Source organism: Nylanderia fulva, unplaced genomic scaffold, assembly GCF_048542155.1.
Source record: "Nylanderia fulva isolate GAGA-0341 unplaced genomic scaffold, ASM4854215v1 Scaffold20, whole genome shotgun sequence".
NCBI classification, from domain to species: Eukaryota; Metazoa; Arthropoda; class Insecta; order Hymenoptera; family Formicidae; genus Nylanderia; species Nylanderia fulva.
Window position 1 is genome coordinate 3895226 of NW_028190264.1, and position 22267 is coordinate 3917492.

At 32.8% G+C, this 22267-nt stretch overlaps 1 protein-coding gene across 1 annotated transcript; it reads right to left on the reverse strand.

Annotated features, from left to right (window-relative positions):
* Positions 1-12509: 12509 nt before the first annotated feature.
* Positions 12510-21756, reverse strand: LOC114928629 (uncharacterized). The gene is made up of 10 exons (XM_029299882.2): positions 21632-21756; positions 20031-20088; positions 19889-19924; positions 14992-15123; positions 14637-14844; positions 14002-14507; positions 13696-13882; positions 13265-13621; positions 12908-13146; positions 12510-12839 (listed from the first exon to the last, which is right to left on the reverse strand). The coding sequence occupies exons 1-10, from the start codon at positions 21754-21756 to the stop codon at positions 12696-12698; spliced, it is 1992 nt and encodes a 663-aa protein (XP_029155715.2). The 3' UTR covers positions 12510-12695.
* Positions 21757-22267: the final 511 nt, after the last annotated feature.

Here is a 22267-nt window from a genome sequence, read left to right on the forward strand (position 1 = left end):
TTTTCTTCCTTTTTACACGAGAAAGCGGACAAAAGAAACGCTTCGCGAAGTCAGCTCGAGCGGAACACGATAGGGACGATCGCAATCGCGGCATATTAATCGATCGCCTGGCTCCCGATAAGAGATTGCGAGCACTAAATCTGGTTCCGTCTCGGGGATGGATTTTCATCATAATGTAGGCTCGCGTTTTAAAGCGCGGAAGTAATAAAAGGGAGATTTTTCACGTCGAAATTTCATTTAATGTTAATTTCAGATTTATATATTTTTTTTATACATTTTAATTATATCTTTTTACATTCCGGAGAATTTTGTTATAAATATGTAAATTGTGAGACAAATTAACGTTTCCTTCGGAAGTGTCATCGTCTTGAAAATATCTGAATGTGTATCTACTCTCAGAGAATTTATTTATTTGTTTCAATATTTGTTATCTTCACGATTAATTGTTGATCGCCAGTGATAAATTTTCACAAATAATAAGATGCAATTTAATTCGACCAAAAACTGGCTATTCGTTTATTGAAAATAAGTACACACTACGTTTCGACCCACATTGTGGTCCTTTTCAAGTGCTAGAATACATTAACACTAAATTTGATCTGTAATACATACTTGTTCTTATTCAGCAATTACATTAATTAAAAATAGTAACATGAAAGTTTGTCATATTCTGTCATATAATGTTAATTTCGCTTGCCAAATTATGTATTTTTGTATTCTAGCACTTGAAAAGGACCACAATGTGGGTCGAAACGTAAAAGTGTGTACTTATTTTCAATAAATGAATAGCCAGTTTTTGGTCGAATTAAATTGCATCTTATTATTTGTTTCAATATTTATGTTTCTCGACGTCTACGACTTGTCGATGTAGGAGAGAAGAAACGTAAACGTTGTCGTGCCATTTTTTACACGAGCGATCAGTGATTTTTTTTTATTATCACCAAATTGGTTGTGTCGAGAGTGGGAGAGAAGCTGGAGAAAGAGAGATATAAGTCGACCGATAAAGGGGTCCGATTTATTGCGTCATTAATTTTGTTTATCGACACGCGAATCGCGTTGCGATTGCGTTTGCAGCGACTACGTCGGCGAAATTTAGTCGCGGAATTAGGTCGCGTAAAAACGCGTCGTTGTTTACCCGCGCAATTTTACCGCCCACGCTCGTACATCTCTCTTTCGTGCGTGTCGATAATACACATGTATCAAACAGCCCATTCGATATCTTGTCGCTAAACTGATATCGCAGCCCCGTAATTAGCGCAAATTCGTCGCAATCGCGCTAATTGTCGCAACGAGATGTAAAGTGTCCCGTGCAATTTTCATTTCTCACGCAATCTAGATGTGATATTCGATAAGTGCCAACAGCTGTAAAAACAAATTAACTATTAAAATAATAATATATATTTTATTTTAATAATAATAATAATCTTTCATTATTTTTTATAATAACTTGTCTGCATCGATTTTCATTTCTCACCAAGCTCTAAAAGCAAATTAACATATTAACATAATAATATATATATTTTTTATATATTTTATTATATATATATATATATATATATATATATTTTATTAATAATAATAGTAATCTTTAATAATTTTTTCATAATAATTTTGATAATCGAATATTATCTTATTGGTATCATTAAACTGTAATAATTCCAACGTAAATGTTTTTCTCTCAAACTAAGGTTAACGAATTTCGATGAGTGCTTTATTTAGGACAGTCCCTTTTCCCAGGATGGGTCTCACATTATCGCGTTACACGAACATTCGCGAAATTCGGATTTACGTCAGTCCGGAGATAAACCATCGGCGCTGCGCGCCAAGGGGACGGCGCAAGTAGAGCAGGCAGCTGTACGATCAGACACGTGAGATGAGTCCAGTAGAGGGATTTCGCACGTGATAAGGCTGCGCGAACGGCCGTTTCTCCTCTAGCCGGGTCGTTTCGTTTTCTCGCGCGGCATGCGGTATAAGAGAGAGAGAGAAAGAGGAGGCTTTTCTCTCCCGCAGGTGTGTGTTACTTCTCTCTCTCGGACCCCTCGTAATATCGTTATATGTACGCTACGTGGATCTCTCGCCCCCGACGCGATCGGGATATAAACTCCGGCGCGCGATAAAACGTTGTTCGCGTCCTCCTGTGAACGGCCGGGAAATTCCGAACCGAAAGACAACGATTACCGACAACGATGCCGAGCTCGAGAGGGTATCCTTAAGCTATCGCATCAGCCCCTAGCAATCTCGTTCGGAGTTGGAGCAACATGCGAGAAAGATGTTTCGAATATTAACTGGAATGAGTTTCTTTTTAGATAGAATAAGCGAAAACGTGGGGATTAGTACGTGGATTTGTTTTAATCTCAAGCTGGATTTTTCTCGATAAGAGAATTTGACAGTTGCACAATTTTTTAACTTTGTTCTTTTTTTATTTTATAACATTCGGGTGTAGAGAAAGTTTTATAAAGTTTGAATTTTATTGTTGGAAGAGAAATGCACAACTTAAGTGAAAATTGATTTATGGATTTTATTAAATCTCTATAATAATTATAATTCAGAGAGATTAAATCTTTATTAAAGATCACAGTCTACTTCAAATTTATTATAAGTTAAATCTTTTAATAAAATTATTTTGCACCGTTTAGACTTATTATTTTATTATTTTCATACTTTTTTAATATGAAATTTTTATTTAAGCAGAGTTTTGTTTTTTACTCATTTATTATTTTCATCGAAATTTGTCGAATTAGACTTTATGCAAAATTGAACTTTAAACACAAAGAAACGCAAAAATTAATTCTTTTTAATTACATATCTTAATCTTGCTGCGAAGCAAGTTACAGAATGGGCGAATGCTGCGACTAAATAGCTGTAATTTAGTATAAAGATACATTCTCTCTCTCTCTCTCTCTCTCTCTCTCTCTCCCCGTTATTTACGAGACGTAACATCGGGATGCGAGAAACGCGGCGCCGCAAACGGAACGCCGTATTGTTAAGGCTGTAATACGGCGCCGGGCTAAAATGGAGCGACATCGCGATGACATCCGAAATTGGACATTCGCGCGCGAAGTCTCGACGTCTAATAAAGCTCTCGATACTCGCAGCCGCCGACCATTATCGACGAGATACTACTGTCGCTAGTCGCAGACAATGTCGGCCGGCTGGGTATTCCAGAATTCCTCCGAAACTTCTGTATCGTACTGTTCAGTTCCACTGATATCACGTCAACCCTGACGAGAAGTAAATGCAATTCATTCAGGATATCGTTTTGGATATCTGCTATAATTTTGCGACAATAGTAATTTTAATTTGACAGAATTTAATAAGGAAATATTGAATGTCGAATATCGTAGTTTTTATAATTTTATATGATTTTATTTAATTTCTCCTAAACTTTTGTATGATATTGTTAAGTTCCACTGATATCACGTCAACCCTGACGAGAAGTAAATGCAATTCATTCAGGATATCGTTTTGGATATCTGCTATAATTTGTATTTTGCGACAATAGTAATTTAAATTTGACAGAATTTAATAAGGAAATATTGAACGTCAAATCTCGTGGTTTTTTATAATTTGATATGGTTTTACTTAATTTGTTTTAAACTTCTGTATCGTACTGTTCAATTTTACTGATATCACGTCAACCCTGACGAGAAGTAAATGCAATTCATTCAGGATATCGTTTTGGATATCTGCTATAATTTGTATTTTGCGACAATAGTAATTTAAATTTGACAGAATTTAATAAGAAAATATTGAACGTCAAATCTCGTAAAGTTTTTTACAATTTGATATGATTTGAATTTTTTCTCTTTAGAAAAAAAAATCGAGTAAATAAGAACAAAGACATCTGTCAACGTAGATTTTTACATTTCATAATTTTTTTAAGCATCATGTTTATAAGATGTTTTTTTTTTGTCACTCTCATTATAAAAAACTGAATTAAAATTTACTGTGCTGGAATTAATATAAACTTTCCTGTTCTCCAAATCTGTAAAATAATTCTAAAAGCAGAGAGCGCATCGCGGCCATAAAATTCCATAAAAGCTAATGTTATCCAATTATGCGTTTCACATTTGCATTTGAGGTTTCCGCTGCCGCGGAATTTACGACCTCGCCTCGCGCAGTAAGATCCCGCCAGTCGCAATTTAGCGATCTAAACACGCGACGGGGCAACGGCGAGAAATTCGCACGGGAGTCTCTCGCTCGAGGAGGGTCGAAGAGTATCGGGCCGAGATGTTCGGAGAGGGAATAGTCAAGTAGGTAGAAAATACGTGATCCGGAATCTAGTATCGTGTATCGGAAAATCTAGCTATTGCTCGACGCGTATTCCCGTCGTTCTCGGTATAGTCTGTTCCTCTTTCCACCACGGGCTCCTTCCTAACGTCAAGTTTTATTTTGCCTCCCAGGGGATCCCTCGGACGGCCGGTCGCGAGACGGTATTTTTATTCAAATTTCGCTCGATCCTCTCTCGAAGTTCCTCGCGAGAGAGGAAGGCGCGCATCGCATTATGCGAAGTCGAAGTCGCGCTCGCTCGTTTCGCCCTAATGCCGGCAGCTCCGTAAATTCTATTTGCTCTCGCTCCTTACCTCACGCGACTCGGCAGTCGCTCGCTTGTAAATGACTTCCAGCGATCGATATTTCGCCTAACTGCGGCGAAATAATCGCTCATACGATTGCGGCGACCGGAAATCAGAATCTATTTGCGAAGAGCTTACGCGTCTTTATCGAAGTGGATACGCTAGTGTTGAAGGAATTTCAGGTGTGTGTAATTTGAAATACAGTTGTGTGCAAAATGATAGCATCTTGAAAAAATAAAGGCAATGTTTCCTCCACCATGTTTAACTGTCTTGACTGTATATCTAGGATTAAATTCTGACTTTTATGGTCTTCGAACGAACTGACGAATACCAGGAAATTCTTTAATAATTACTTTTTGATGGTGGTATGTATTAAAATTAAGTTTTTATTCGAAGAATATCTTGGGAAGTTAGAATAATTGCAAAGTATTGTATGTCGCTCGAATTTTGTCGGTGCACAACAGATGACAAGAGAAAGAGCGAAAAGGAAGAAGAGTAAATTCGTTGGAATATTTCATGCGAGCGTCAACGTCCGAAATGGCGCTACTTACGTGGCAGCGACGTATAAAGTTTTATTAGCAAGTTCCGTCGGAGGATTTCTCTTTTCTCTCTCTCTCTCTCTCTCTATTTGTCTTCTGTCTTGTTCTCTTTCCCTGTCGTCGCGTATCTACTTCGCCAAGTTCCGCAAACTAGCTCGCGTATCGGACGCGTTCCAACGTGAGACGAATCGCATTAGTAATGTTATCCTAAAATAATAGTTGTCGCTTGGTACAATATTTGCGAAGAAAAAATGCTGCACATTAAAATAAATTAAATGGTTGACATTTGCATATATTTCTACATTTAATTATGCATTTATAATTTATATATTACAACGAATTTGACGTAAAGATAAATAGATAAATAGAATATATAATAATTTCTCTTGAAAAAAAAAAAATATATATATATATATATATATATAAAATATAATCGCCGCGTAAAAAATTCTTTTTCTTAAACTATCGACAATTTTTGATTCGACCATGACAACTGCAAGAACGATAAAAATTGTCTATCTCTATCGAGATGATCGTTAAGTTACTTCGCATCTTGCGAAAGAGTTCTCTTGCAAGAACAGGAGCTGAGAATCCAGACGAGCAACTAACCAACGTGTAGAAGTAAAACCACCGAGAAGTAGAGATGAAAGGAACCGAGTAATTCTCGGTCCCCGAGAAAGTGAGGACGGGAAGATTCCGTCACAATGCGCCAGGGCTGCTGATACTCGGGTAAATCTTTCGACGGTGAACCGAGAAAGGCGATTCAACACCGTCATTGTGACGCTGTCCGGCGCAGCTGATAAGACTTACTCACTTACTATCCTCCCTGCGCTAAGTTTCTCTCGCCCGGGTAAAGGAGATCCGAGAAAATACTTTACGAGACACTGAGCACTACACCGAACAAGAGCCGGTGCCGTTAAATCCGCGAGAGACGTCCGATAACGAGAGCTCGAAACACAAATCCCGGCGTGCGAGATGAAAAGGAACGTTTGTCGAGGTTTTCTAACCGGCATTTGAAGTTGCGAAGATCAGTTTAATGTCTCGTTAACACGATCAAAATGTTTTTTTATCTTCAATATATATATATATTTTTTTTTTATTATCTACTTTTGGAAGTTTTTTAAAGAGAAATTTCTTATTAAAAACTTACGGATGAATTTAATATTTATATATTTTTTTTTATTTAAGTCCGAGTGTTTTTCACCCTTTGACAGATGGATTTGCATGTTTTCTAAACTTTGATTGAGAAATAATTATTGAGTATAAATAATAATGATTGAGAAAGAGGCACGTAATTATTTAAATCTTCCTATACATACTGATAAATTTAAGGCTGCGGATGTATGTGTATAATCATGATCGAAAGTCAAAGTTGGTCTGAATATGCTTCACTTCGCAGTGATCAAGCTTTGCGTTCAAGCTTAGCGTTTTGGAGCAATAAGCTTGTCGGCTGCTTTCGCAATTGGAATTACGTGATGCGTCGTGTACATATCTCTTCGCCATCGTCACGAGCGAGTTACGTGAGATATCAAGATAGAGAGAGAGAGAGAGAGACCTGAATACAACGAGAAATTTGCCTAGACCGTAATTAGGCGAGACTCGCGCTTGCAAACGTATCACCGTCATATATTGTGTCGTAGCGATTAAACGGACAAATCAGCGAATAGAACCACGTAGGTAATACATTTGTCTAGGTCGCATTGCGCACCAAAATATGATAGGAACATGAGAAAATTTTGAAAGAAGCTGTTCGTCGGAGAAACAGGAGAAAAAATGGAAAATCTTGGAGAGCAGAAATAATAAAATGTACATAATAAAATTAATCGAACATATAAGAAAGTTCTTTGCTTAAGGAATGTGCAACTGTCAAGATCTATCATTTTATTATTTATAAAAATCGTTCGTATTTTCTAGAAAAAGTGTGATAAATATACGTTTTTACTTAAAGATCAATTTTTGGATAATAATATTGATATTTTCTTTATTTTTAATAGAGTTGTTGAGAACGCGATGTTAAAGTCATTTACTTTTATTATAACAATTTTATTCTGTATAAAAGTAAAGATCTGAGAGTTTATGTCAATCGTAACGGGAATGACGGGAAATGAAGAAATAGCCGCAAAGAAAATGGCGAGTTTTATCGGTCGGAAGTGGCAATGTAAACGTGATGATTCTCTAACGAGGTGTGGGTCTTGTTTCGCCGGCAAAAAATGGGGCCATCTTGTGCGGGAGAGAGCAGAAAGGAAGAGCCCTTTTCTTTGTCTGTCGACTATATCGGAGTCTTTTCTTTCGATCTACCGATGACTTTCTTCCCTCCCAATGCAACTCTCTCGCGTTTTCTTCCCTTTTCTCACCCTCGCGCTTCAACCTTGAGAAATTTCACCGTCTTAAATATTCCACTCTGTTTTCTCCGTAACTTTTGTTTGCACGCGCCAGAAGTCACGCTGCACTCTGGAATGTATTCCGAGAAAGGAGAGCTCGAAAGAGGGTGTAATTCTTGACGGGAAGAACTGCGAAATATTCTTGAACATCGTCGTCCTTGCAACTCGAGAGAGTTTCTCTCTTGGCCGGTATCGGATAAAAAGATAAGAATTATTAATGCTGAGAATGCGCTCGCGAAGTGCAGCAGCGTTGTGTTTATACTAGGTATCTGCAAGCTGCGACTGTTTATCTGACCAAAAATCTTGTAGTTTGCGAAGAATTGTGAAACAAATTTCCCATTCACGAATATTTAATGGAAAAACATTATCTGATAGAATTTTTTATTGTCGATGTTAAATATCTTCATAATAGAATTAATTTAAAATTCTATTAATGATAATATACTAACGCGCAAAGGTTGTCATATTGAATAAAATAAATTTTAATATTTTAATTATTTTTTGTTATGTTTTATTTACATAATTTTTGGACAATTTTATTTGCAGGAGTGTCCTATATTACATTTATTTCAATTTCTATTTTAATTTAGCAATCTTTTATTTTGTTTTATTTTTCAGCTTGTTTTTAATATACATGTACACAAAATGTAATAAATTTAAAAATTTTTATTGTCCCTTGCTTTATTTTTGCAAAACGAATTCTTTTAAATATTACATGCGTTCTCTTTAGGAGAAGTGTTGATTTATGGCATCAGAGTTCAAGAGAGAGTTGTGTTAGAATGATCGCGAAACGCGAGCTATTGTGTAGGGGCTTGTAGTTTAACTCGCGGAAATTGACGATGAATGAACGCGATGCACTGCTTAATTGGATCGGCATTTCCGAGGACTATCAGCCGGTCAGTCGAAACTATCTCGCTTGTGCCACGTTATACCACCGACTATACATTCTCATGTTCTTGTCGCTATAGCACAGGGTTGAAATTCCTTCCGCTCCGGCTTTTACGCTATTTATTATTAACATACTTATTAATTGAAATTGATATCACAAACGCTCGATATTCCCTGATGCTTTTTCGCTTACCTATCACTGTGAACTACTAATTAATTTCTGCTAAATTTTACATATGAGATATTTTGAAATTATCAGAAATAAAACTTTAGAAGTAGATTTTTCTCGATTACAATATCAAAAATTTCTAAATTATTATTAATGATTGAAAATAAAGAGCTTCTTGCATATTAAAGAGATTGAGAAAATTAATTTAATTATAGATTCCATCATACTCTTAATTGTTTTTAAAATTTTAATTTTAATTTTTATGTATTTTTTTGTTTCACATATTTATTTTCCAATTTTATATTTTTCATTTTATTATTAATCATATTTTTAAAAATTATACAAATAAAATAACTGATCGATACAAAATATAGCACTTTGTCCGTTATTCTACAAGTATTTTCAAGACATCTCAGAATTCTCGAAGCACTTTTAACTCGAAGAGAAACTCTGGTTTTTGTCTGTTTTCGTCTATAAAAGTCGTTCAATTTATCCTTTCGTAAAGACGACGCGAGAGCACAAGCTGTCGACCGGAAGAAGACTCCTGATAGTTGAATCCCTTGTGAGCAACATCGACTATCAGCGGCTCGTGACCTATCGATTCGCAATACTCCATATCAAAGTGTTCGCGATTGGAGTATCGGAATTGCGCCGAAATTGCGCCTCGCAATCGATAAGCGCGGAAATCGCGCGCTTTCTCGACGATTTAGTCGAGATCCCCTTCTCGAATCGACGATCCAACTACTTCTCGCCACATGTCGAAAATCTTATTCGCTTGTTCCCGGAAAAGCCTTTTCGTGTTTTAACATTGTCAAGATCTGTTATCCACGAAGGATATTCTCAGGACGGATTCTTCTTTTAGTAGTAACGATGGTTTGCGCTTGAGGGCAAAAGGGAGAGAAAGAGGGTGCTATCTAAATACAATTATATCTAGTGTACGTGTTCTACGTATTCACACCCCGAGGATGTAATTCTTGGATATATACATATATATAGCATACTTTAGTAGTTCACAGTGACAGGTAATATACATATATAATATTAACTATAATAATTAAGCACAAGTGCACGTGCGAGATCTAACAGTAGCTGCTCTTAATTCTAATAAGTTTGACGAATTTAAAATAGATTGTTTTTTTTTTATTAAAATGAGTAATAATTTCTGAGTTATGATTTATAAATTTTAAAAATAATAAAAGATAAAATAAAAAATAAAATCTTATTTGAAGTATCGAAATGATAATCATTTCTAAATCAAGATTAAGAGTAAAAAGCGACCGCTAAAAAATCTAATTAATTTTTTTCTATGAAATTTAGTTATCATAATATTGATAAAATTTAAAAAGTATAAAAAAATGACGATAATTAACAATTGTGTTGGAAATTTGTCTTAATCGAAAGTCTCTGAATTAAATATACCAGGCAATTTATTGTAAAGATTAAAGGTGCAGAATTGAGCAGCGTGTGCGAATGCGCTTTCCATAGAATCGCTATACTTTTGCCGCAGCCTTCGATCAAAAGTCGCCGCATGCAATTCGCGGCGACCCGACACCGTTCAAGACTCGTCGCGGCCGTTAAAACGCTAGCGATCGAGAAAGTTTGCGAATTTATCGCCTTAATCTTGTCCGAGAATATTTATGACTGGTCCGGCCCCGAACGGCCGGCCGGTCGCGAAAGTTGCCTTCGTTTCGTGCGAAACTCGCGCGTTTACACCAAAGCTCTCGTCCGGCTTTGTGACCATCGCTATCATCTCCTCCTTCCATCCCTCTGCGATCCACCCTGAAACCTATGCAAAGTCGACTGTTGTTTTTGGATGCACGCGAACGAATTGCACGTGGGATGTAAATCCGCAGGAAGACATCCGACCGAGCCGAAACTTGGCGGATAATAGTGAGTCTGCTCGCTAGATCCGCTCGCGGAAAACTTGCGACAGCGTTAAACTTTAAATGGCACCATCTCTGCATTTTACAAGTCGTATTATAGGAAAAGTTCGCCGAACGAGCAGACATGGCATGGACTTATTATGAGGGATGGATTAAGCGAACGAACATTTTAAAACATTTGCATTGGTGTTCCTCAGCTGCTCCTTTATTTTCGCATTTATATATACTGAACACGAACTCTCTTTGATGTACCATCTTATGAGCTAATAGGGCAGAATCGAAGCTTTAAGATATGTCAAATATACATGCTCAGTCGTGTTTAGAATTGTTTCTTGTGGTTCGGGACATTCGCCTTCGAATGTTACATCGATGTAGAAAGCAGAATTTAAAAATCTTGAAATTTGAAAAAATTCATTTTTGACAGTTTTGTTTAAACTGCTGTATTTTTTAAAGTGTGTAACTTAAAGCGAAACGAAATTCACTTCACACATCTGTAAACGATTCTTAATAAGACTGCTGATTTGGATTTGCGTTATTTTAAATTTTGGGAAAAACTTGAACTTTTGATTTTTCCGCTGACAAAGATTTTGTTCATAATTATTCGAACTAACGTGATCATGCGCGTATTCGCGATTTACATAATCATGTATAAAATAATTTTCATTATTAGAAGATATTACCTGACTAACAAAGTCTGATTTAGATTGAAATGCTTTCAAATATAGGTATATACATTATCTTCTTGCCACTCTTATCTTCAGTTTTAATTTCATATGTCATCATGATTGTCAGCACACTTCGCTGGTTATCCGATATTTTTTATTATGTTTTTTATGCATTTAATAATATTGAATTCCTTTCTATACAAAATTTATAAATTATAACTACTTATATCATAATAGCCATTACTTTTTTAGAATATTATTTATATTTATGACATGAAATATTTAGAAACTTTAGAATTAAAAGTAATGGAAATTATATTTTAATTATGTTTTAGTTATATATCAATTGTTATGGTTTTGACCAACCTATCATCTATTTTGATAATTTTCTTTTTATTCTATATTATTTATTTTCTGTATTTGTTTTTTATTAACCGCTTAATTCGTAAAACTTTAAGATTATTACTTATTCTTTCATTTAATTAATTTAGCAACATTATATTAACTAATTAAACTTCAACGTTCCTATTTGTTAAAATTGTAAAATAATTCTTAAGTTAATAATATACGAACTTTATTACCACATTTTATGAATTAATTAACAGAATGAGTTTTATGTTAACGTAAATTACATATAATATTCTGCGTTATTCAAGTCTTCTTTACAAAGCCTTAAAAATATTTATTACTAAATATATTTATAATATAAAATATTATGTGCCAATAAAATAAAACTTAACGACAAATGTATCTTTTTAATTTTTTATATAGTCTTTTTATTTACGTATAAAATTATGTATTAAAATGCAAATAATTTTTATTGTCAATATTATGTATTCTAATATTATGCAAGGTTAGTATTATAAATTTGGAAGTTAGTATTAGGTTAGAGTATTATTCATTATTATACATAGGCTAGTATCATACATTTTAAAATACGTGTACATATATATGTATATTCTTTTAAACAATAAAATTAGCCTATTTCTGATTTTCAGTGAACGAAAATATCACAATATCAATAAATTTCGATTTACAATTTGAAAAAAAAAAAGATTGTTTTTTTATTAATTGGAGAATACAAATACCAATACGTTTCTTGGTTAATTTTATTGAAGTTAATTGAATAGAATTTAATAAAATGTTAAAAATTTAGTGTTAATTCGAAATTTAGATATTTGGTAACGTAATGACATAAATTTTTGTATATTTATACAATATTTTAATATCAAAGAAAATAATACTTATAAATATATATGTATTAATAATTATATACATATATAATATATATTATATATGTATATATATATATATATTATATATATATATATATATATATATATATATATATATATATATATAATATAATATACTATATATATATATATATATATATGTATGTATATGTATATGTGTGTATATTTATAATTATTTTGCTTGACATTTTTGTCATGAAAAAGACATTTCAAATCGATTAAAAAAATTATAATTAAAAGGATCATTGATGGCTCTTTGAAACATCTTGTCTATATATCTCAGTCTGTTTATTAATATGACATAATTTTGATAATCGTGAAATATAACACTTCCTGATTATCACGGCATATTTACAACTCTCACTCGATCGACTTTTCCATTGGGAAGGTATGGTATTTTTTTAACGAACTCTATTACTTTAATCTTATAATTATAGTCCATAAGATTACGTTTCACAAATCTCCTCAGCTTTTTCCTCTTTATCTATAAGATACTATAATGTAAATTTTCGGTAAACAGATTCGCTCGATTTTATGAGAACAAAAAACAACCTTTGTGCCTGGTTTTAGTACAACAAATGCTATCGGGTAATTTTTGACTGGTCTCTCGTCAGTACTCATACCTGCTGCGGCGGCTTCGGACACATACGGATGAAGTACTAATGTTTCCTCGATTTTTGTCAGTGAAAGAAAAATATTTTGTTTATATTCAATAACATCTCTCGAATTACCAATGACATGAACTTTGCCATATTCATTAAAGTAGCCTATATCTTCGGTATAATACCATCCTAAGAAATATACATTATATCATTTTTATCTCCATTAATCATCTGTACAATTTCAGAATTTTGTAAACCATTTTAGAAATAATGATTATAAGATAAATTAAAGAGAACTCAAACGGACCTTCGTTTATACGTTTCTCATCGTCTTTACTTGCTAAATGTTTTGCTGAATTTGAGGTTTGTATTATGCACGGAGTTTTGCACCAAATCTCGCCAACACTGTTTTCTCCCACCTGTTTTCTCGTTTCTAAATTAACAATCATCAATTGAACATTTTTACTGACGTAACCACTAGATTTGTTGCTAGTATTGCTGCTAGTACTGCTAATACTGCTATTAGAGTTGCTACTAGTACTGCAAACAGTAGGTGCAATCCTTTCAATGTCCTTTATATTGATGATAATTTTGTTAATATTGCTAATATTGCTAGTAGTACTAAAGTTTCGCTCATAAGCGATGACTCCTGTTTCCGAAAGAGCTGAAACCCAAAGATTGTTGATTTTAGATATATCGTTAAATATTGATTACAACAATTCTAATAAGCATACACACCGTATACTTTAATGATGGACACATTTGGCAAAAATTGGATGAGATTTTCATGAATATTTTTTCTAATTTCTGCATCGCCGAATAGCATTGTTCTCAAGGAAGAGACATCATATTTCTTAAAAACTTTAAAATGATGAATCTTAGATAATTTATTATACATGTTGCTTTCAAGAAACACCCACTTTACCTGAAAATAACGATCAAGTCAACTGTTAATGCTATTTTTTCTTAAGTAAATTTATTAAATAAAAAAAGAAAGGAGGAGATATTATATTTTTTTTTGAGTCGCAAATTTTTTCAAGTTACCTTATACTTCTGTACTATTTGGCATAAATTTTCCTCGCTGTAGTCTCTCGATGATTTGACCACTGTCACATTCGAAAGTATAGCACGAATAGTTAACAGTAGATTGTGAGACCAATTTATAGATCCGTACCAAAGACCTACGTCGCCATATCTCATAACCGGTGTTCCATTGTTCGAAGGAGACTGAAAAGCTTGATAAGGAATCCGCACGTGGCCAGGAAAACCTGACGCATTGGAAGAATACATTAGTATCGCAGCCTCTATTCCTTTATTACCGGTGCACTTAAACTTATTGATAGTGGAGTCATCAGATTCGTTGTCCGAAATTGAGTATAGAGTTGGGTATTCTTCATGTTGCTTATCGAGTATTATTACTTTCGGTGAAAATTCTCTTCTAAAAAACTTTACGGTCATAATAGAGTTTTGGATTTTTAGAAAGTTTTCCTCGTCGACAAAGATAATGTCCGGATTAGTTTCCAGTAGAAAATAAATAATTCTTATCGAATCTAAAAAGTATTTGTTATTAAGTAAATGGAAGAGACGCATATATAGAAATATGTGATAAAAAATAAATTATTTCTCAATTTTTTTTTCACGAAGATAGATCGGATATATATATATATATATATATTTACCCCCTAAATATTTGAAATCCCACATATTCACAAGAATGTCAAGAAATATGCCCGCCAAAAGCGGCACGTAGGCTAACATGTGATTACGGGTGCATATCGTTAATACGCTGTCTTTTGTAACGTCTAATTTCTGTAGACCTAATGCCAATCTCACGCTTTTGTCTTTCATCTCCTTGAATGTGACTTTTTCTCCAGTTTCTGCGTTTATCTGCAAAAATATGTTAATTGCATTTTCATTAAATGGTAGAACATCATGATTTTATTTTCTTAATAATAACGAATGTCTCCTCTCTACTCCTGTTGATTCGCTATCATATGTTATTGTTTAATAAATCTTTATATTAAAATGTGTTACCTGGCCAATAAAATTCGGCGTGTCAATAAATGAACTCAAAATCGAATTTCCGAGAGGTACATAATCAAATGACTCGTATGGGCCAAATAAGATATTGTTCTTCTTTTTGAATAGAACTTCGTTGATGTATTTCTAAAAATAAACTTTATTAGTAATATTTCTTCATTAATAATACATCTATTTACCTTATTTATAATCTTATGAAATTTTATGGATTTTAATTTTAATATACAGGGTGTTTGGAGACGATTTTTTCTTAGCAAAAATATCAAGAGAGGTAATCATTTTTTACAACTTTCCCATATTTGTCATTATGTATCTTTGTAATTCAGCCTCAAATTAAAATTTTATTAAAGTAAACTCCACCTGAAATTAACTGAAGAATGTAATTATGTTACATTTTTAACTTCACAACGTTTAGTTTTCAAGAAATCCATTTTTTTCAATCGCTTATAACTCAAAAATTGTTGATTTCTCAACATTTTTGCTAAGGACAAATCGTCTCCAAATTAACCAGAGAATCCGCTTAAATTTAAACACCCTGTATATTTTTTACCAGTTTTTGCTTGTTAGTTTGCTGGTATCGAGGCATTTCTTCAGTCAGATGAACGTTAAAAACTAGCGATCAGGGATTGTGTTATCTGTGTAGATGAGATGAGAATGTTACGATTAATGTGAAGACGATTATTGTTAGTTCCACAATAGATGATTGTTTGTAATTATGATGTGTATTGACTTTAAAAGGGGTCACAAATTGAAAATATTTTGCTCAGGCGACTGAACGTGCAGGCTTCAAAACGTGTAACAAATTTTATATTTTTATATTTATGTTGAATATTTCGATTATTACTATATATAATATTTATATATATATATATATATATATATATATATATATTATATATAGTAAAAAGCAGGTGCAATTTGGACGAGCGTCAAATTGAATGCAAGAAAAAATATTCAACATAAATATAAAATTCTTATATTAAATTTTATATATATATATATATATATATATATCGGAAGAAAAATTGTATCTTGCTTTCGATATCAATATACATATTATATCGATATACATAGCAATCTGGATTGATTGCACCTCCTTAACGTAACAAAACCGATTGACGTTTGATTGAGGAAAATTTATTTCGGTAGCGATGATTCGTTTCGCGTATATATCCGCGCGAATTGTGTACCATGTAGGTACGGATAACAAATCATGCGTCGAAATGCAGGATGAATTATGCTATACGCTTCCGTGTGCATCTGATATTCCATAACCAGGAACACAGCTCGCGATGATCGACCTTTCTCTCGTTTTTCCACCAGCGATATGTCCGAAATGTCGATACGTCTTAAGCTTTGAACACGTTTATGGAATTAATGCATTGTGTTCGAAAAATGGATTTTTGATTGCGATACGCCGAAGTGATATATACATATATATCGTTAAAGAAAAACGCTTATGAATATTTTGTTATTTTAATTGAATATAAATGATATAATTGTATATTTAAATATGTGTTGATGTATTTTTATCTATGTGATTAGACATTATTAAAGTGTGATTGTAGATTAATAAGATTGATATAGATTTTTAAATAAAATTAATTTTCCGACTGTTACATTTTTTATATAGCGTTCAAGAATAAAAATATACTTGAATCAAGGATTCCTTTTTTTCTGTGAAAGAAATGAAAATTTTTTTAAATTATTTTGATAATATTTTTTGCATTTATTTATGATATACATATATGAAATATCGTTACGCTATATCAATTTTTTATTATTTTTTTTTTGTTAATCTTTTCATCTTCATCGAAGAAACCGTGAGAGAAAGTCTAAAGACTATCGTACTGATGATCGCGAGTTGACCTGATGTTAGAAATACGAATAGGTACTTGCACAAATCATACATCAATTATCCCGTTTTTTGCTATTCATCGCTTTATTAGCGTTGACGTGTCGCGCGAAGAAAATTAAAATATAAGAGAAAAAAATATCGACATTATGCGAGAGAGGGATAATGGAGCTTAAAATATTCTGTTGGAAGAAAGGGAGAATGCAACGCTAGCATTGTGCGAATCGTTTCTTGAAATATGATACAACTTCTAAACCAACTATTGCCACTGCTTTTGTCCCGGCGAACAAAAACATTGTCTGTAGAAATTTTCTTCTCTTACTCTTTCTCATTTTCTCAAAGAAATTCATTTTATGTGCGTCACGGGAATTATATTGTGCTTTCGAAGGACGCACACGGGGGGGTAAAATCCAAAGTGTTACAATTCTAGATAAAATTGTATTTCAAGATTGATCAAATCTGTCGTCTCAGCAAAATACGGCTAAATAATATAACAAATAACTAGACAGAGAAGAATAAGAATAAAATGAAGAAATATTTAAAAATAGAAAAATATTTGCCAAGCAATATTTGTCTAATGATACTACAAAACTAAAACATATTTGTTTGATTTAATTTTTATATCTTATTCGAATTATATTATATCTCGAGATAATTTTATATATCCAAAATTGTTTTTACGTTACAGTCATGAATTGAAACTTAAAATAATTAAAAAAATATATTATATTTTATTTTCAACATAATACAAAACAGTAATAAAAATTCTAAGTCCATGACTGTACTTATTGTTAGTTATAATTTAAAGAAATTAAAAAATTATCAAGTGTCTTTTCGATAAACAAACAAACAATTAAATTATCAGTAGCTTAAAGTTAATTTGGTGTAAATATACATATTGTTTAACTAGTGTTTATTTAGTGAAATTAAAAGAATTTTGAAATTTTTTTTTTCTCTTTTATCTTTTATTGTTTTGTACTGTTGGAAATAAAATAATACGCTTCGTAATTATTTTAAATTTCAACCCAAACATGATTAACATTAAAACGCATTTTGGATGCATTTTTGGACACATGTTTATATGAATTTTTTTGTTCATTTTGAGTAGAATATTCAGTTGAATTATGAGTCCATATTTTTGTTACACTCTTTATCTATTTGCAAGACTATCTTTTGATTTCTTCATTCTTTTATCTTACATTATGTACTAATATATGAATTAATTTCGTTCCGGATTGTTTAAATTTAAATTGCAATAGCATCTTAAACGCTGAAAGTTATCTACTTCGTTACGTGATCGATCGTTGTAAGTGGCGCGATTTAACCAGCCCGCCGGGGATTTAGCGATGGAATTTTCCAAAATTCGAGAACGGCCGAATATCCGATGGGAATTGCAAATTCTCCAACTACTTCGGTACCGTTACGAGCGGGCGTTTCCGTTCGTATACGTTCTGTATGCGTTACCCTCGTATGTGCATATTGGTGTATGTACATATACACATGGCTCGAGGGTGAGAAGCAAAATAAAGCCCACATGGTACAAGTAATTTTTTACATAAATTTAGTTTGCTTGTTGTGTGTGAAAAATTTAAGTTATAAATTATTTATATTATTTTTATAAATATGATGTTTTTTTAAATCGGCCAACAGAGCCAAAGCACGAAAAATTAATTATTCGGAACTGTATCTCTTGGTTTGAGATCACTAAGTTCCATATATAAATTAAGGGGATGCCGGAGCGATGGCCGAACTCCGATAAGTTAGCACCACACATATCTAAACATATGCACGTATACAACATATAAGCGTAAAAATGTTTTTAATATATAATTTTTTTAGACTTGCAATCTCACTTTTAATCGTTTACTAATAATTCTTCATATTATCCTTACCGCGTATACTTCATGCACAGACAAACTGCAGAACCTTTTTACTAAATAAGTATTATTACGAACTGACACAAAGAAGCCGATAACAAAACTATAATTTTTGATTTTTATATGATTTATATATGCAAACATAGCTAGCGCGGTCCGTTTTTATAAGTACTTTAATCGTGGAAAAGGATTTATTGATTAGTTTAGTCAATAAAAAGTTATATAAAAAAACTAAATATTCTCGCATTCGGTCGGTAAAAACATCATCCGGCATCTTGAAATTTACATGTGGAGAAATAGGCGCGAAATATAAAAGGTCCAAAAAGTGGCGGCAATCGAACCCACGTCTTTCACTTTCCGGGCGACTGCTCTTATTAATCCATTCAGACCCTTTCGATCCTATATTTTTCATTTGCCTTTTAGTAGATGTTAGTATCCGAATAATTAATTTTTCGTGCTTTGGCTCTGTTGGCCGATTTAAAAAATATCATATTTATATTCTTAATATTGAGAGCCGATAAAAATATTTCTTTCTGATTATATTATTTTTATTGTGAATTTTTTATTATTAATAATAATTTTTTATAAAGACAAAATATGTTCGAACAATTTGCATAAAAATGCGTGAGAACAAGGATTTCAAATTATTATGCAATACCTCGAATGTTTTACTAAAATAACAACACCCTTTTTGCAAAATTGCAATTATATGCAAAGAAATAATAGCAATCACGTTTTAAAAATTTTTTTAGATATTTCTTACAAGGAAATTTGAAAATATATTTAAATGAAATGCTTTATTATGGTATATAATATATCGCAAATTTGAGAATTTCTTTTTTTAACTAAGTTTCAATAACAGGCTTTGTAATATAAATATATAGATCTAAATCGTAAGAAGGCGTGAAGAGCTAAAAACGCGGATGTTGCGATCAAACCAACCTTCTTACGATTTAGATTTATTTTTTTTTTTTTTACAAGAAAATCTAGTAGCCTAACCTAGTAAATCTAGATTAATATATTTTTGGAAAAAAAGAACAGATAAAAAATATTTCATTACTATGAACAATTTATCATAAGGATCTATTTGATTAGTCACGTATCTACGAAAAGATGCACATGCACACTTTTCCAATAATCCAAGATTACGTATACTCACTAGATTTTTTATCCAACGTTTCTTTGTAACAGATGCCTAAAATTAAATAATTATAATATTATTTAACATTATCTAAATAATTCATTGAATGTGTTTAGTATTTAAAATTATCGAAAAGTTTAAAATTATTATAAACACTTACAAAAAGAACACTGTTTCGTGCACGTGGAAGATGAACAACGTGAACACGTTCTACTGTTCTACGGTTAAAATAGTTCGAGAATCATGTTCTTTCGTGTTCTACTGGCGTTATATGGCGATTGGCGTAACAATTTGCACCTGTACCTCAAATTAGGAACTATGCATTCAAGTGCATATCAATTTTTGTCGATCAATAGTTTCGTCGAACATTGAAGAGCTTAAAAATATTATGAAGATCGACTATTTGTTGACTAAATCGACTAAATTATTTAGTCGAGGACTTGTGCACACTATAGTCTTTATAAAAAGTATTTATAACAAATCGTTCGCGCTGCTCGATATCGATTCGAATAAATATCGATTTTTGTCAATCGATAGTTTCGTTAAACATTGAAGAGCTTAGAGATATTATGATGATCGACTATTTGTCAACTAAATTATTTAGTCGAGGACTTGTGCACACTACAGTTTTTATAAAAAGTATTTATAACAAATCATTCGCGCTCGATATCGATTCGAATAAATATAGATTTTTGTCAATCGATAGTTTCATCAAACATTGAAGAGCTTAGAGATATTATGAAGATCGACTATTTGTTAACTAAATCGACTAAATTATTTAGTCGAGGACTTGTGCACACTATAGTCTTTATAAAAAGTATTTATAACAAATCGTTCGCGCTGCTCGATATCGATTCGAATAAATATCGATCTATCGCAGACTACGGCGCCCTAGCTCTACTCGTATTATGGAAACGTGACAAAAATCATTATTTACCTACTAATGATCACACAAAACTTATATGCATTAATATGTGCATTAAAAAACACATAAATAATTTTTATCACTATAAATAATTCGACAATATTAATTCTTTATCGAGCAACAAAAAAGTGCGCGTAACACTGCCCATTATTATACAAAATATCATTTTATTATACGATTCATTCCTTCACATCTTACACTTAAGGGAATGCTGCCGTTGTCCTGTTTTACTGATTTTAAGTCAGGCTAGATTAACTTTTTATTGAATATACAGTTTGAAAAATCCTCTACAATAAAAATACTGACAATAATAAATGGCGAGCGCTGTCCGGCAATTAATTTTTGCTGTTTTATGCCTCAACATCGATTCCGCGCACGCAAATATACATACATAATTATTAATTCAAGTACGAATCTTTTGATACAGTCTTTTAATCTCATTTTTATTACCTCCGTATTATTCTTTCATGTCATCTCTATTGGGAGCGCCATATTTTGTGCACAAATAAACCGCAGAATTTTTATATGAAATAAATATTGTTATGAGCTGATGCAAGAGATCGATAAAAAAACTTTAATTTTTAAATGTTTCTTCTTGTTTTTTTTATATGAAATTACAGCGCTCCTTGTTCATTATTATCAGTATTTTAATTGCGGAGGAGGATTTTTCAATCTGTATAGCCAATAAAAAGAAAAGCCCTTGAACTCAAAGTCAGTGAAACAGTCATGGTCAACATCTGCTTAAAAAGTGCAATAAATTTATCTCGTTCCCATGAAAAAGCCTTATCAAAATTTCTCGGGCACATAATTATACTATACGTATTTAGTTATCTGACGAAGACAACTCCTTCGGGGACTCATCATTATGGAAGCTATCTTTTTTACCGTGCGCCACAGGCTTAAGGGTGAAAGGTAACGGCGAGTGCTTATAGGGAAACGGGTCGAATACCGCGATTCTCATGGAGGCTACTCCATGAAATATTCAACACGCCCGCGGGGCACGCCGTCATTGCTTTTGTAGGAACGTAACCACCGCCGCCAACATCGCCATCCCATTCGTCGCGACGACACGTCGGTGTCCGTCGACTGGCTGCATTATCTTCCTTCATTCCTCCGGGCGATCAAGCCGGCTCTCTCCCGCGTGTATTTACGATACGTCGAGACACTATTTATGTGTGTAAGCACCACGATCTTCGATTCGCACTTGCTTGTTAATTTTCACTCGAATTTGCAATCGATCAGGCGTACTATACGCACAAAAGTGTCAAGTTGATGAAAACGTGTCATAACACCCACGATGAGTTTGGGAACGCATAAGGAACGCACAAAAGGATTTTTTCCGCGTTCTGAAACTTATTGAAAAAGGAACCTTGGAGTTGGATAAATGGAAGGTCCAAAATATCACAAATCGCTTTCTTTATTTATGTCTTTTTATTAAAATGTGACATTTAATTAAATATAAATTTATGGAG

Bases quoted from the DNA above. Each gene is read 5' to 3' on its own strand.
- LOC114928629 (XM_029299882.2), bottom strand. From the start codon at position 21,756: ATGAGAATCGCGGTATTCGACCCGTTTCCCTATAAGCACTCGCCGTTA. The intron at 19,925-20,030 runs GTAAGTGTTTAT...ATTTAATTTTAG, and splicing joins CACGAAACAGTGTTCTTTTT to GCATCTGTTACAAAGAAACG. The intron at 13,147-13,264 runs GTCCGTTTGAGT...TATATTTCTTAG, and splicing joins TGAGAAACGTATAAACGAAG to GATGGTATTATACCGAAGAT.